The 17,972-nt window shown below is 34.4% G+C and overlaps 1 protein-coding gene across 6 annotated transcripts in view; it reads right to left on the bottom strand.

Moving 5' to 3' along the window:
• Positions 1 to 17,972, bottom strand: part of LOC148610192 (uncharacterized) — a 42,119-nt gene that overhangs the window by 22,718 nt on the left and 1,429 nt on the right. For 4 of the 6 annotated variants that reach the window (XM_088542390.1, XM_088542389.1, XM_088542386.1 and 1 more), the window contains exons 2-8: positions 17,655 to 17,788; positions 15,653 to 15,940; positions 14,566 to 14,922; positions 11,683 to 11,766; positions 11,151 to 11,243; positions 6,420 to 6,485; positions 581 to 963 (exon numbers count right to left, since the gene is read on the bottom strand). In XM_088542390.1, the coding sequence (XP_088398516.1) occupies positions 581 to 963; positions 6,420 to 6,485; positions 11,151 to 11,243; positions 11,683 to 11,766; positions 14,566 to 14,922; positions 15,653 to 15,940; positions 17,655 to 17,703 (1,320 nt within the window). In that variant the 5' untranslated portion in view covers positions 17,704 to 17,788. Of the gene's footprint in view, positions 1 to 580; positions 964 to 6,419; positions 6,486 to 11,150; positions 11,244 to 11,682; positions 11,767 to 14,565; positions 14,923 to 15,582; positions 15,941 to 17,654; positions 17,789 to 17,972 lie in introns of all 6 variants that reach the window. The other 2 variants (XM_088542392.1, XM_088542391.1) reach the window with 2 other exon arrangements.

The following is a 17,972-nucleotide window of genomic DNA, read 5'->3' as shown; positions in this document are numbered from 1 at the left end:
TCATATGCAACCGAAGTATACACAACTTATAATCAAAATGACGACCGGTGGAGAAATGTTAAAAACGAAGTGCATTCGTCTGATTCGTGATGACATATTCCATAGTTATTCTCAGCTTATAAAGTTCAAGTAAGTAAGAATAACGTACGAAAGAGATTAGATACAAGTACATCGTACTTATGAAGTCTTTTCCATACAATAATCTTATGAGCATGCGCATACAAATATAAATATTTTGAAAATTACTCATATAAAGCAAATGAGGAAATGGAGAAAAAGCTTTAAAAGGTTAAATATGGAAGAGAAAAGATAAACAAAATGAAACGTGTGCTTTTGTGTCATGGTGTGCCTGTTCAACGGAAGTAATTGGCTCAACAAGGAATCTCTTTTGGTTATAGAGGAAGAGGGTTGAGTCCCCCGTAGACTTGGGTAATATTAAGTCGGCAATAATGATAATAATAATAATAATAATAATAATAATAACAATAAAAAAAAAAAATAATAACAAAAAAATACACATCTAAGATCTCATAATGTTTGGTTGCTAATATAATTTCATTTACAATAAAAAAAATCATACCTTTCCAGTATGCTCTTTCATTATAGGCGGAAACTCGTTGATGTTGCTCACTATTTCTAACAAACTGTCGAGGTCGTCGAAACTTGTTAGTCTTTTCTGTAGAAATAACTTAGAGAATTCGATATAATTGTTTACTCTGTAATCCATGCACTTTCTGTCTTTTCCGGAATTTGAATTTATTGCAGAGTAATTAAGAATTATATGATTGTAATATGCAATATGGTTTTTAAATGACTGATTGTTTATACCCACTTTTTTAACCCATATGTTATACAACCCTTCCACAAATCTCTCAGTGTACATACGAAGACTTTCGATAGCGTAACTATGAAGGCAGATATTAAGAAAAAGCCATCGTTTATAGGCGTCATTTCTTTCATCATCTAAATCAAAGAGAAACAAAATACAGGCGTTAGACTCTTCTGTGACAAAAATGTAAAGAATAAAGAAAACAGTGACACACCTGGTCCATGCTTCCAATTTTTTACTGGAGTCTGAGTTGCTCATTTGATTTGGTTACTTTGTATGTATGATTTTAGTTACTTTATGGTCTTTGTTGTGTGTGGCTGTTTTCCATGTCTGGTCTTTGTCCCTGGATTACATACTTTTGATTACCGCTATGACCTTGATTCCCTTGATTACTCTTTAAATATTCATATATAAAGTGTATAAGATTGTACCGATAAAGATATTATGTGAATATATAAATAGAAAAACGTGTAAGAATATGACGACTCTATTCGCTATAATGCTTCCTAGATGAACAGTCCCGTACTACCATACATCGTGTACTAAGTTACAGCCCTAGATTAATCCTACGAGGAGAAATGACCCGACCAGCCAAAGCTATATTTTAATACAGCCTAGCTGGCCGAGTGGTCGAGGGCGTTGGAATTTGTGCAGGCGGTGTTTTGCCATAGATGTCACAGCGGTACGAGTCCCGCGGATGAAGTCCAAGCCCTTTCCTGGGGCCCCGGTCCTGGCATTCCGTTGACCTAGGAGCCTAAGAGATGCCCTAGTAAGAGCAGAGATTTCATCTCAGCCCAAACAAAATACAACGGGCCAGTGTCGACCATGTGGAGATACAAAAATGCAAGATTTGTACCCAGATACTGCACACCAAAACGTTTAAAAGCTTCTGCACTGGAAAGGAATTTGAAATTTTTGCGAAGTGACTTGCAAAACGATGTGGTATGCAGTACGCTGGCGAAACAGAACAACCTTTCAGCAGGTGTATGAATGGCCATTGCAGTGACTACAAATGCAAACCAGACCACCCTCTAAGTCGCCATCTTAGATCCGCCGGACACACCCAGGAGAATCTCCACAACATTGTTGTTACGATCATAGAGTGTTTCGGGAAAACGTTTGGATGAAGAAATTACAAACAACTTCTCCAGATTGAATAAATGAGATAAAATAACCCATTTTTAGGTCTTGGTCTAAGGCTGGTACAGCACTACATGCTATAAATCAATACGCCGTACTATATTTTGACTTTTTTGTATTGTTTTCCACAGTTAATTTTTATTTTTAATTTTGATAAAAAGACCCCTTTTGTTATTTTCATTCAGGCTCCTTATCATTTGCTTAAGTGTGCCTTTGATAAAGGTACAATCACCCACAGCGTAGGTGATTCAGCTTCTGAATCTGTTTTGATCTTGAACTTTATGAGTTTTATGCTCATACAGTTTTATGAATTTATGCTCATAAGGTTTTATGAGTTTTATGCTGAAGAATGATATCAGTTATCCGAAATATTAAATGTAAATTTTACCATCTTCTGGTGATGTTAAACATACTAAGACGTTTATTTATATATATAAAGTCTAAAGCAATCTGCCAACCAGAATGACTTTCTTATTAAGCGTCTTGATGACATCACAAAAGTCAAAATCAGGCCCTTCATGACATACAGAATCGTAAATTCCAACGTGATGGCATGTCACCGATAACAGTTCCATCATGTGATTGATTGATTGATTGATTGTTGTTGTTTATTGCCGTTTCGGCGACCAGGGCCATATCACGGCAAGAACATTTAATGCAAGGAAAATATTAAAAGCAAGATCAAAGTCTCTTCATAAAATAATGAAATTAAAACAAACAGCTATTTACATATAAAAAGGTACATAAAAAGTGAACCTAAGACATAAAATACATATAGAAACATAACTTCGATAAAACATTTAAAATATTGAAAAATCAAGGAAGGTATCCAATTTAGATTTTATTAAATAAACCGATGTCCCGCAAGAAATCGATAATGTTTTTAGATGAAACGGTCTTGAACAAATCAAACATATTGGCGCAGTCAAAATAATTTTGCCTGGTGTTGGCAAAATCCACACAATCCAGAAGAACATGTTTGATAGAGAAAGGGCAATCACATGGGATACACTCAGGTGGAGGCTCACCAACAAGCAAATGGCCATGTGTAAATCTAGAATGTCCAATGCGGCATCTAGTCATGTGAAAAACAAAGCAAAAGACGCAACACACATTTTAAACGAAGAAACAAACCTGACAGTCAACCACCCAACACTGTCATTAATCTTTCATCACACAACCTAACTGAAGTTGAAACATCATTATTAGCTAAGGGTCTCAATTTCTGCCCAGTTCCAGGTCCTGTTAATGAAACCATCCTGACCGAGGAGCTTGACAACTTTGCCAGAAGTTTGAGGATCAAAGAGTACTTTGGCTCAAAAGAGAGTGAGGATCAAAGTGAGAATGATTCAGAAGATGAAAATAACTATCGGTTTATAAAGAAAAGTGAGTGGGTCCCTGAAAAGAGCGAAAAATTCAACTTTGGAATCATTTATTGATAATGTAAAATCTGACTTAATAAGAAATGTAAGGGTCAACATAGAGAGTCACCATTATTTAACAATAGGGAAACATGCTGCACTTCAAGGTCTAAGGACCAATGACAATATCATAATAAAACCTGCAGACAAAGGCAGCGCTGTAGTGATCAGGGACAAATCCGCCTACATTAATGAGGCCGAGCGTCAACTTAAAGACGACCGTTTTTATATCAAATTAACAACATACCCCACTCAATCCTTTTCGGACGAAATAAAAACTAAGTTAAACAATATGCACGAAAATAACACATTGACATTGATTAGCTCAAACCTGAAAATCCTAAACCTGGTCGATTCTACCTACTCCCCGAAATTCACAAAGTCAACAACCCAAGTAGACCTATAGTCTGCTAACGGCCTTCCAATAGAGAAAATTTCGGAATTCGTGGACCTACATCTACGCCTACATGTTGAAAAACTTCCATCATTTATAAAAGATACGACCGATTACTTACAGAAGATGCAGGCTTTGAATCTCCTTCCACCAAACACCACTCTGGTCACTATGGACGTTACATCTCTATACCAACATTCCTCACTCTGATGGTATCAAGGCTTGTAGAGATGTTTGGGACTCTTGGGAGGTCAAAGTTCCACCTACTGACTGCCTAGTCACTTTGGTCACAAAAGTTTTAAAAAAGAACAATTTTACTTTTAATTGAGACCATTACTTACAAATAAATGCCACATCTATAGGTACCAAAATAGCTCCGTCTTATGCCCATATTTTCATGGAAAAATGTGAAAAAGAACAACTTGAATCCTCTATAGAAAAACCTTTGTCCTGGTATAGGTTTATTGACGACGTGGATATGAAGTGGATACATGGCGAAGAAGAACTAAACAATTTTATCGCTCGTGCCAACAATCAACATCTTTCAATTAAGTTCATTTACGAAACATCTACTACTAACATCTCATTCCTCAATACCTCCAGCACCTTATCGGGGGGAGAGCTCTTCAAGGACCTATACTCAAAACCAACTGACACACATCAATATCTTATGCCTAAGAGCTGTCATCCATCTCACCTGACTAAGAGAATTTCCATTTGTTCAAATGTCGAATTCTAAAAAAAAACGTCTAAGTCAACTGAAGAACATTTGAAGAAGAAGGGGATATAAATACAAGACCATCAAATAAGGGTTTCAAAAATATTCACAATAACCCAAGAAATAGTCTGTCACAGTACAAGGCAAAGAAAAAACGTAAAAGAACCCCTTGTGTTCTAACATAGCACCCCTGCCTTACAAACAGCCACAATACCATTCTTGAGCACTGGGCCTCTGTCGAGAGAAACTCAACATTATCCAAAGTCTTTCACAAACCACCTGTGATTGCTTTCAGACACCCAGACAGTTTGCGTAGTCTGCTTGTGAGGGCTGAAATATCTAAGCCCAACTTGACTCCAGGCGAGAGTCGCTCCTGTGGTGACAAAAGATGTAAATGTTGCAACCAAATGCACCACTCGTCATCATTCACCAGCAAAGTCACGGGGAAACGCTACAAAATATTTTGCAACGTGCACTGCAAGAGTGCTAATGTAATATATTTGCTCCAATGTCCCATCTGTGGCCTTCAATATGTTGGTGAATCTAAAAAGCCTTTTCACAAGCGCTTGAACGGACACAGTAGAGACCTAACAAAAAAGCCTTTACTCCCAGTGAGTTAACACTTCAGATTACCTAATCACTGCCTCGATGATTTCAACAAAATGAAAATCTTCATTGTGGAACAAAACACGAACTGGAGCGATCTACAAAGAGTGAAGCGGGAGGGATTTTGGATAAAGGAACTCCGTGTTTTACACCCACACGGAATTAACAAAAAACATTAAGTTCTTCCTGTTTTGTATAGTTTCTTATAACAGTATTTGTAAATATTTTTATTTTTATAGTTCAGTATTCAAGATCTACACACAACGTGTGTTTATAACACAGTGTTCAAGATCTTTGTTAGCTGTCGATAAAATTTTATACGTCACAGGTATTCACCTGATTACGTAGTGAGTTGTGTTCACAGACCATTTACTTTCATACACACTCAATTTATTGAAGAAGGTCATTTGTTGACTGAAAATTTTGCTCATATATTTTATTATAAAGTATTAACATCTTTATCGGTATCGTTGTACAATTCTTTAGACTTACATATATATTAACGTCTCAGAATGCACTTAGTTCAGCGGCCTAGACCACTCGGCCAGCTGGGCTATATAAAAATATAACTTTCGCTGAGCGAGCCATTCCTCCACGTTGGATTAATCTAGGGCTGTAACTTAGTACACGATGTATGGTAGTACGGGACAGTTCACCTAGGTGTTATTATGTAGGATAAAGGATCAAATTAATGATGCATGACACAACAAATCAATATTATACAACGTCTGAGAATGTGACGACTCTATTCGCTACACTGCTCCATCGGATCAAATTATATATACAACATCAACAGTAAATGCTGTAAATATGGTTATAAAATCATAATCAATCAATGTGAATTACGTCAAAAGTAATTTCTTTTATTTCAACACTATACACTTTTGAATATATATAACATATTTTCATGATCCTTTGTAATCTACAATTCAAATAAGACAGTCTTCGTCTATACCAAATCACGTTTTTTTTTAAACATCAAAAGTCATTCATATATAATTCAAAAGGTAACAGATACTTGTACATTTGTACATTTAATCAATTTAGGTTTAAATATATGTTTTATGATGTTGATTATATATGCTTAAGTATTCGATGTTCTATGGCCTACGGTTCGATAAATAGCTAAAAAATGTTTTACATTATATAGACATTTAGAATACCAAATCAAATGTATCTTAAAAATATGAATAAATTCTAAACAAACAAACGTAAACTAAAACATAGCGAAAAAAAAACAAACAAAAAAACCCAAACAAACAAAACAAGACAAAACAAAAAAAAACAAAACAAACAAAAACAAATACATACTTTCTGTATTTTCGCATTTTTCTAGGACTAGCATAGGTATATTCTCTTCTTCGGTCTTCTTTTTACCTGTGGATGAAGTTAAAAAATCAAAATGTGGAAATAATATATGCTTTATATTAATGTCATTTTTATCGGGAGGAAAATTCATTTAATGATCACATTCACCTCAGCTTACCATATTAATGGATTTTCAAATTTTGTACTTCCTTATAGCATCTTGACAAAACATTGACCTTTTTGCCATGAAACTGACACATACACGAAAAATCGAAAACTATAATTGCATGTTCAGTTGCTATGAAAGAGTGGCAAAAGAATGTATCCTGGAACAAAGACCGGAAATGGAAAGCAGACAAACACAACAAAGAACATGGAATAATCAAACTAATATGTACAAGGGAATAAACGTATATAAGCAAATCGGACTCAAGTAAAAACTGGGAACCAAAACTTTGAGTTATTTGATTTATTTATCTCATTACTTATAAGTATCGTTATCCTAAATATTTTCGGGGTTCCGCGTTTATATGGCTTTAAATATAAACACGTTTCCTGATCAATTTTTTGAGAAACATATCGTCTGTGGAACTGCTTATAATTAATCAAGGCAGTGTAATGAACCTGGATATCAAATTTCATCAAAATCGAACAACTTTGAATTTGTAATCGCGGTGCACCCATTTTGAAAATTGCGGTGGATACGTAGTCCAAATTATCGTTTGAACCGCAGATTCTTAAACGTGACGCTAAAGAATATATACATCAATTTTCATACAAATTGGACAAATTTGAATTTTTGACTGCAGTGGCGGCCATTTTGAAAATGGCGGCCGATACATAGCAAAAATTGCAAATTGAGCCGCAGATTATTAATCGGGACGGCTCGAAAAACCTAGATATATTTTTTATAAAAATTGGACAAATTTGAATTATGACCACGTTGGCGGCCATTTTGAAAATGGCGGCCGATACATAGCAAAAATTGCAAATTGAGCCGCAGATTATTAATCGGGACGGCTCGAAAAACCTAGATATATTTTTTTATAAAAATTGGACAAATTTGAATTATGACCACGTTGGCGGCCATTTTGAAAATAGCGGTCGAGACGCACGTGATTTTTTCCCGGGATATTGTTTGGTCGCCGACTTAATTATTGTCTAGTGGCAGTTAATTTGAAAAAAAGAACATTTATGCCTTCTATTATTTAAAACAAAACGACTTGATTGAGACAAAAACATACGCGCGATTATAGAACTTTAGTTAAACAGTAAAAAATGGGAATAATATTGAAAAGGATAAGGCAAACTATTGACAAAACTTTACGAAAAACGCGGTGACCTTTGATTTAGTATTGTCCAATTCCTTTCATCCGTTGCAAAATCTGTTCAACACCTGCGTTTGGGGATTTCATATCACGACTCAAGCACTATACCAGAGCTTACAATTAGGCTTCTGAAAAAAATGTTACGTTGCTACAAGATTGAAATCATCACTACAGAACATTTATGGTCGTCATCATGAACTCGTGGATCGTTAAGGCATATTCAACTACACCTGATGTGTTGAACGTGTCATAGTTTTCCTTTTAACTTTCGTCTTCTCTGGAATTTTTATGAGCAACAGGCGGGTGATTCTTTACTTTTGTTACTTCGTATTATTGTGGTTGTTGTATGTTTTATGTTGTGTTTTTCTTTTTTCCGTGTCTGTTCTTTGTCCCTTGATTACATTCTCTTGATTTCCGCTAAATTCTTGGTTACATTGATGACCCTTTTAAATCAAATGGACGAATTTCGGAGATTCAGAATTTGTTCTTTTTCTGATGTTCGCAATGCAACCTCAAAGAATAGCTTGAAGCAAACTTATGTATTATTTTTAACTGAAAATTGGCAAATAACGAAGCGTCAGTATTGGGACAATTCAAATATGTCAGAATCCTTAGATATAGCATGAACTTGAAACGGTAAAAAAGATCCATACATAATAGCGAACTTGATAAAACAAGTTACATAAAAACCGAAGATAAGGAAAACATGACATTACACAATAAACTTATGAACTAGCAATATGAGCCCCGTGCAGGTCCAGTTTTTGAAAAAATAGGCCTGCAGCAGCGCTAAGCTTGTCGTAAAAGGCAACTAAATAGTGCTCAGAACCCTAGCTCAGGGGGCTTGGCCGCTCTGCCCACAGAGCAACTAGAATGTGTGCCCCAGGTGGTGGAATGGGGTACCCCTGGCGTTTTACATGCTGGGGTTGTCAGGCTATAATACGGAAAACCTGACCGCAAACCATAGTGGTGTAATGTGTTGGGAAAGATGCCACATTCCTCGCACGTTTAAGAACCCTACTCTGGTAATCTCCAGGAGTAGGAACTATAGGGCTCCGCCACAGGAGGCTAAATTGCCCGACCCTACCCATCTTTTCCTATTTCCAGTGGCAATCAAAATTTGTCGGCCCCATTGTCCTTGTGTCACATCCCTTTTCATTTCATCATGATTCATGTTCATTTTATCATCAATTTCATGTTCATCGTCTGAATATAGTTGAAATATTGCTGCTTGGATGTTAAACCCCAACAAACAAGCAAACAGCAATATAAACTCCCACAAAAACCGGGTGTGATTTGGCCTACTTTTTTACGAACAAATGCAGTAATTGCCAAATAATAATAATAATAATAATAATAAAAACAAATGAATAATGAAGGTAGACATATTAGTAGCTACAACTCCAGATTTCCATGCATTTTTCGAAAGGGAGGTGGTGCCAGGGTTTCCTTTGGAGTACACGGACTACATGTTTATTCAAAGCAAAATGCGCCTTCTATACACGATGTAAATTTAAGCGATTTTAGTAATTTATGAATAAGATTAGATTGATACCATTAACACCTGTTAAGGGAATATAATACACAAAAAAAAATACAACTGATTTTGTCCCCGAAAATTCGTCGCAAAGTTTATTTTATCATGATCTTTCCAAATATGCAAAGAAAAATATATACCTTCATGTCTTAGTTTTCGAGAATTTTGGACATTTCCGAAAAATTGCTAAAAAACATATTATATTACAGATAGTACATTTATTTAAAAGTGGCAAAAAGATGATTGCATGTAGATGTTTGCAGTAGCTTTTATGGGAATATCCTTTCAGGAGGATGGCCATATACACTATAGTTGATAGGGAAAATACTGGTAACGCCGGTTTAATGTGGATTATTCGAGTGCTTTAATGCGAATAAATTTGCATGTAGAAAAAAATGCCAATTGAAAATCTCATAATAGTTAGACAATATATATGTGTCATCCTTTTCTTTTATCTAGAATTTCAAAGAAAAAAAAATAAATAAAAACAAAATAAAATAAAAAAGGGGCTTTATGTGCTTGCTTGATTGCTACAGATAAACAACGTACTTTTTACGACAATCTGGACATCGTCGTTTTTAGCATCAATATACAACACAGTGTATTTAAATACAAAAAAGTCCGCATAGTTACGGCAATCACTGGCATAAACTATGAGTTCTGATATAAAAACTACATACGCAGGTGCTAAAGGATATTTCCAGAGATGAAAAGAAAGTTGACAATACTGTATTGCGTTTTTCGTACAGTAAATACTATATAGCGAAAGACAGACTATCATAAAATCAAAACCATACGGAGGCAGTTTCTACTGAAAACCTGAAGAAAATTGTGGCCTAAAAGGCATTAGCGGATGTTTTTTCTTTGAATCAATGGTTCATATGCTCTGAAAGTTATTATAACAATAAAGCGTGACAATAATTACGCATGAAAATGAATTGAGTTATAATAACAGAAGTTTATTTGATTGTACTGTAATTTAAAAAAAAACACTCATGATCCTACAAAAAAAGTTCCATTCGAGATTTTTGCGATCGACCACACATTGAAGGTTAATTATAGATGTATGTTAGGTGAGTATGATAAAGTTCAAAGCTATAAGGGTCTTTTTGAAAAACGTCACTCGCCTTGTAACTATAAGTATTGCCTACACACTGTATAATGTTGTGGCGGTCATTCAATTCATGGAAATATTAAATTATGCATTTCGTTAAATATTCTATGTCAAAAAGAAGGCAATAATGGGAGTTGTAAAGCGGAGAAATCAATTGAAAATATATTAAAATAATTGCCGCAACTTGCAATAGTGACGTATTCAGGTATCTAATTTATTCGATCGGTGGGTCATTCCAGGTCATTCCTTCATCCCTTATACATGTGCAAATATTCAATGTCATTATATGTTTAATCCGACGTGTTTGAATACTTTAAACATCTTTTTGACGGCATTTTTTGCCCTCTTTTCCGTTTGAAGCAAGTGCTTTCATATTGTCACGCAATCGTTTATTCATGACGTCTTTGCCTTTCCGCGAAAAAGAGACGTTCAGAAAACAACATGCATTATTTAATAAAGTAAATATCTTAACTTCCTACTGTATCGTACTCCATTCAGTTACATGTGAAATCAAACACATTTGTATTTCCTATTACAAAAACAACAAATACATATATAACGATGTCATTTACTAAGAATTGATCGACGTCGAAACTGATTGATGTCACAGATGTTTTGATTAAAAAATAACATATTCCTACGAACGATGTGACATTACAAGTGTGACAATATTCACTTTTGCAGAAGAATATTTGTCAAAATGAAAGTAGACAATACAAATTACAAGAAAAAGCAATAAAGAACACAATAGTTACCCGTTTCCTGTTGTCTTTTCCTTTTCCAATAACAATATGATATTGCTGGTATAAACAATAACAGAAGCAGAGCAAAATACGCCTTCTCCGTGTCTGCGTATATAATAAAAGTTAAGTGAAAGAAAACCAAAATTTACAAAAGTGGTACAGCTATGTCTAGAATTACTCTGAGCTTTTTGATTTATAAATGTATATCTATAGAGTTTCTTTGTAAACATTAAGTTAGGCGTGAGGAACCCTTACTTAAAACTGTCTTTATTTCACTTAAAAATTTCGATCTTTAACTTTTTACTGTAAATCAAAGATGAAGCATATGCCCATTTTTTTTTGCTTACCTTTGTATTTTTTTTTTTTTATAAAAGTCGTAGTAATTGTGTCTACATATAATTCTGTAAAAATGTCTTATTGAGGACAGCATAATATCACGAGAATAGGTATGATGTATATGTCATAGAGACGACAACCCAACATTTGAAATGTCAGCCTAAAGCATACTTATTAGCATATACGTTTGTTCATCAAATATACATACGTTGTTCTTCAGAAGGTAAAATGCTAACATTTGTTGATACCTCTAATGCTGGTGTCGTCCTTTTAATTTCAGTAATAGTAAAATCTGAAAGGATGAAATTATTTTTTCATCGAACATTAAAATCTAAATATGGGGGAGTTAATGCTACAACAAAAAGCTACAAAACATATCATTCGCATGAAAAATATGCACAACTGCAAATACAAATACAAATATGCAAATATATAATAAGTTTTGTATTGCGGCACTTGGTGGATTCTTTGACAATGCCGTGGTTGGACGAGTATTGCACTTTATATAGCACTTTGTTACTTTTGAAGAGAATTGCATTACAAAATAAACCTTCTAGTTCGAATATGCGTTATCGGTGTTTTCAACTAAAGAAATCTGTGATGCATGCTACATGCTAATTTTAATTTTAAAACCAAGAAAGCTTATAGAACATTTGTTTAAATGAAGTATAATGATTAAGATTATTACGTACTGTTAACAAAAATAAATGAATAAAATGAAATGAAACAAAAAAACAAAAAACAAAAAACAAAAACATAAGATCAATAATAGATAATAGTGTTTCCTATTGAAAACTGAAACTCTATAGGAGTCGTAAAGCTTTCGAGTCCATGCTCAAGTTAGGTTGGTGGTAGCCACGAACATTTTTAGTAAAACAAATACGAACGACACCTTTTATCTCGTTTTTACAGGTGACAAAATAATGGTCGACTAGATGTGTCTGAAAGCACTTTCATTATGATTTAAAAACTTACTCATAATATATACTCTCTCAAAAATGAAACGCAAAATTGATTTTGTTTGTAAAAATGTTATTTGTCTGTGTTTTAATGAGTATATTTATTAAAGTTATATAGAATCTATCAATTTATAACCATCAAAAGTATTAAATAGAAATCATTCAAATTCAATCAAGCAGATCGCTGTTTAGGTCAAACTTTGTAAAGTGTTACAGATGGAGCTTTATTTAATAAAATGCACGACCTAGACGAGCGAACCATGTGTTGATTGTAGCGCAGACTCTGGGTATAAAACCCGGTGTTTATTTTCCTGAACGCAGTCGTTGAATTGAATCCTGATGAGGTGACGCTACCCGTAATTTCGCAATCGGACGACTCCGGGGAATCACAAAATGCTGTTGCTAGACGTTACAAATGCACCACAGGACAATATCGTGTCTATGAAAACGATATTAGCTGCAGAATACAACACAAGATATGCACCGTTCAGGGCGTCCAAGTGTCACAACTGTAGCCCAGGATCGATATAACAGGTTGTTCACCCAGAGGAATAGAACTGTCACTGCAACAAAAACCGCCAGTACAATTCCTTGTATACGTAGAATATCAGCACAGACTATACAAAAGCGCATACTTAACCAAGGGTTGGGCCCCAAAAAACCGTACTATTCAATCATTCTGAAACGCAAAACCACTAGGCGAGGGTTCGAAGGTGTAACACAGTTCGTCCCTGGAACCTACAGAACTGGAGACACGACTGGTTTAGTGACGAATCTCATTTTCAACTTGAAAAAAAACACGACAGAATACGTGTCAACAGACGCCGTAATGAACATTTCGCCCAGAATTGTGTCGGAGAAGTCGAAATTGTCGAGAGGTTTTCCAGAATGACTATGCCAGACCACCCACAGCGCGTCTTACTAATGACTTTTTGGAACAAAAAAAATGTAAATCACGATCACCATATCTAAACCTCTTTGAGCATCTGTGGGATGAATTGGACAGGCGCGTGACCAACGCCAGCCACCACTACAAACTCTTCGGCAACTTGAGCAGGCATTAAATGAGGAGTGGCAAATAATAATGCAGGCAGAAATACAGCTTCTGATTATGTCTATGTCAAAACGAGTTGCTGCTGTATTGCATGCAAATGAAGGACATAACAAATATTGACATTAAAGCGAAAATGCTTGACTGTGACACTCGACTTAAAAACATTATACTTCGTTGTTTTTCCAAACAAAAATGCACACCTAGATACACGTTAATAGTTCTTGGTAGAGATTCCTCATACTTTGTAAGAAATATTCCAAATCATCTTCCAAATACACAGAAGAAGATGTTTACAAAATGCTGGAATTTTTAATCAACAACATATTTGTCCAAGGTGGTGGACTACGCAGACGTTTTGCATAACCGCAAAAATTCTACAAATTAAGCTTCTGGAACAGGGTTATATTGCTACAAGATTAAAGTCATCACTTCAGAAGTTTTATTGTCGTCATAATGAACGTTACGGTGTATTCATCTGCGCCATGAAAACTGATTTGTTCAACGTGTCCTAGTTTTTCTTTCCTCTTTCCACTTCCCTGAACTTGACCTTTTATGAGCACCTCAGCGGGTGTTTCTAGAAAAAACGGAGGACGTTAGCCCTACTGGTGCCCCTGGTCCATGATTCCAGGTTTTAGTGGCAACCGAGTTGCTCATTAGCCTGGTCTTTGTCCCTGGATTACATTCTTTTGATTTCAGCTATAACCTTGGTTTCCTTGATTACTCTCTCTGACAACAATTTCGGATTTCTATGCATCTTCTTTCTTCGATAAATGGTGATAGGTATTTAAGAAGTGAATGTCATTCTCCCTTATGTTGCGTTTTTTTTTGAGAGAGTAAATTATGTATGTACAAGTCATTATAAGTCACATAACTAAAAATGTAAAATAATAGTATAAATATCAAGAGGAACACTTTACAAAGGTCAGATTGAAATTGCTGATAATGTTATTGTTTTAGTTATAGTCAAAACCGATGTAAACGCAAACCGAACATTGATTCGGCATTTACAAATAAAATTATTAACATACAATTAAAAAGACACATTTTTAGTGGAACTGTTGTCTTAATATCAACTTACTTTGTCTTCCATCATATACTAAACTTGAAACTTTAATAAAGGTCTGTGATGTCGTTTTAAACTTCATGGCGCAGGCAAATGTCATTTGGCTTTCTCCATCTTTCTCATAGATACGTGTAAATTCATTTGCAACTGACGAGCAAGAGCACGAGGACGCATTGCACTGTCCGTTGCCATTGAAACAGACGTTTAATGTCAAATTGAATGTAACAATGTCTCCCAACCTATTGTTTTGAAGAAATTGCGCTCGATATCCAAACGGTTTACGGCATGAACTGCATTTTATTTGAATAAATGTTCTGTTTTGCCGATGAATAAGCGATCCGTCAATATTTAGATGAGTAGATGTGTAAATATCTACAATAACAATTTGATAAGTAATGTAAAGTTTTGTATCAACCAAACCATTTTTTTTTGAAATTTTCAAAAAGCAATACTATGCAAGAAATAGGACAGTTTAACGATTAAAATACTAATGATTGTGGTTCATTTGAATTTTTTTACATACTTTATGCACGAACATCACTATTTGCTACAAAGGAAATATAAAAAAAAGTCGATCAGTGCTGAATCCACTAGTTAAGCAGGAATAACAGAAATGCGTTACATTCTCGATTATTCAGGAAACATCCATCAATTGAGAAGACTAACCGAAAGTTAATCAATTCTTATTTACGCCATGACAATGAACCAAATACATGGTGTTATTTGCAGTGAATCATTTCCTCTTTTATACATGAGCATGGAAGGTTAAGGCTCATGAAATTGTAAAGAATTTATTATAAAGACTACACTTGTAGTTAACAAAATTTAGACTATTTTAAATGTTATTAGCTATCAATTGGACATTTGATTTGAGAAAATGAACAAATAAATCTATATATACATATTTCATTTGACAATATAGTGCTGCAGTGAAAAAAAATAAACATACACTAGTTACACAGTATCTATTGACAACTTGAATCCAATTTTCCCGAATAATATATCTAAAGTTGTTGTATACCATTTCAATACCTGATCGATATGTTGTTTCCAAACATTCGAGTTCCCGTTTCTCTTTTATTTGTTTTAATACTAATTTTACCTCCTGAACTTGAAACATGAGTTGTATAGGTATCAAAACCTTGTTGACACGACCATTCCCCATCGATGTCGCTGACCTTGAATTCTTTAAGGACCAGGATAACTTCATGTTTGTCTTTCATAATTTTGATATTGTAACAGGTAGTGTTGAAATCACAAAAACCTCTTATGCTCCTTTTATTGTCATAAAAGGTAACGTCAGAAGAAAAATTGTCTGTCATATAAATAATCTTCAGTTCATTTTCACGCATTTCCCATGTAAGGCAAGGATGAACATTACAAAAATACCCTAAAAAATACCAATGATATTCGGCATATTAATATTTTACAATGCTATTTTAATAATAATAATAACACGAATACAACAACGACAACATTTTCTTCCAATTTTTGCTTAATTTCACTTAATTTGCACATTTTTAATATATGCATATTGCAGAAATTAATGAAGAGCTAATTATTGCAATGAATAATTACTCCTGCTATTTTAGATAGCAAAATGATGATCAAGGTGTGTAGGAGTAAAATGCTTCATGATCGTTAAACCACTGGTGCATAGAGCTTATTGAACAGTTATCATTTTTTAAATTATGAATTGCAGCTTATATCAATTTTAATTGGATTTCTAAGGCCTGAATTTGTTAGGTCGGAATATCCATTATCAAATTTATGCAAAGGAAATTTCAACCAACTTAGGTTAGAATTATTATTTTTTTATTTTACTGTACTTAAACTAGTTATTCTTTTTATCGGAGTGCGGGTCAGAAAACTTATGTTACCTTGTCTATGCAAAGCTAGTTATTTCAAAACTCAGTCAGCCCAACCTTAAAAAACAAACGGTTGGTTGTCCTCTATGAACTCAACAGTTTGTACAAAACAGCGTGTTAAAAGTCACTAATATATGAAAATATGAATTTGATCAACTATACATTAAATGTCAACGTAATACTTGTTATTATAGCAGACATATATATACGCGTATGATTTGCAAAATACGCATATTTTCACATGAGCTAAAGTTAATTAAAATATACGAAAAGTGGCAAAATGATAAGTTCGTAGATGCACATAAAGCAGAAAGAAAACGTTATCACGATCGGTCTTCATTTTAACCGTGATTATCAATTCGAATGACTTGATAATTGATTTGACATTTTTCGCAGTAGCTTTTTATTTTACACAGAACACATTGCATCCGAGATATGAAACGCGATAAAGCGACAATGATATATTTTTCGAGGCTGGTACTTGCTTTGAATTGAGGAATATAGCTTATCGTCCTTGAATAACGTTGACCCTAAGTTGAACTTTCCTGTGTTGCTAGAAAGTAGGCTTCTGGAACAGGGTGATGTTGCTACAAGATTGAAGTCATCACTACAAAAGTTTTATGGTTGTCATCATGAACTCGTTAATCGTTACGGTGTATCCATCAGCACCACGAAAACTGATTTGTTCAACGTGTCATTGTTTCTTTTCCTCTTTCGTCTACCCTGGACTTGACCTTTTATGAGCCACTCAGCGGGTGTTTCCAGAAACGCAGAGAACGCTTACCCTACCGGTGCACCTGGTCAATGCTCCAAGTTTTTAGTTGAGTCCGAGTTGCTCATTTGCTTTTGTTAATTTGTATGTATGATTTTAGTTACTTCATGTTCTTTGTTGTGTATGTCGGGTTTCCATGTCTGGTCTTTGTCTCTTGATTACATTCTTATGATTTCTGCTAGAATCTTGCTTCCCTTGTTTACTCTTCCAAGTGTATTGATAAGTAAAATGATCTTTTTGGAAGGTCATTATCTTTAATTCTCTTGTTTTGTCACTCTGTATAAATATTATTACACCTTTTTGTGTTGCTAAAATCATTCTATACCATTTAAATTTCAGTGTTTTTGCTATATTCGATGAACGATGGTATATATATATATATGTGAATGAACTAAACATTTGGAAGGCATTTTAGTGCAATTTTCTCTTTTATATAACTTACAAGGTGTATCGTATGTGTATACCTGAAAACTGTATCAGGAACAGTAACAGACGCCATAAAATTATTTTCATCTTTTGGCAACAATCATACCATTTTAAAACGGCTAAATTCGTGTTAGTCTTGTACTTTCCTATTCAGTTATGCACTATTTCATTGCTGAAATTACATCAACACTGAATTAGGATGATATCATATAAAATAATATTTTCGTATTTGCTTACCAACAATTCTTTAAATTCGAACTAAATATATTCATCTCTGGAACACCAAATACTCCAATACTCCAATGTTACTGTTTTTTATGAAGTGTGTAATTGATGAGGTCAGACAAATATATCCC

This window comes from Perna viridis, chromosome 8 (genome assembly GCF_037379345.1).
Source record: "Perna viridis isolate PV_CMFRI_1.1 ecotype Kerala chromosome 8, ASM3737934v1, whole genome shotgun sequence".
In the NCBI taxonomy this organism is placed as follows: domain Eukaryota; kingdom Metazoa; phylum Mollusca; class Bivalvia; order Mytilida; family Mytilidae; genus Perna; species Perna viridis.
This window is presented reverse-complemented; position numbering and strand designations above follow the sequence as displayed.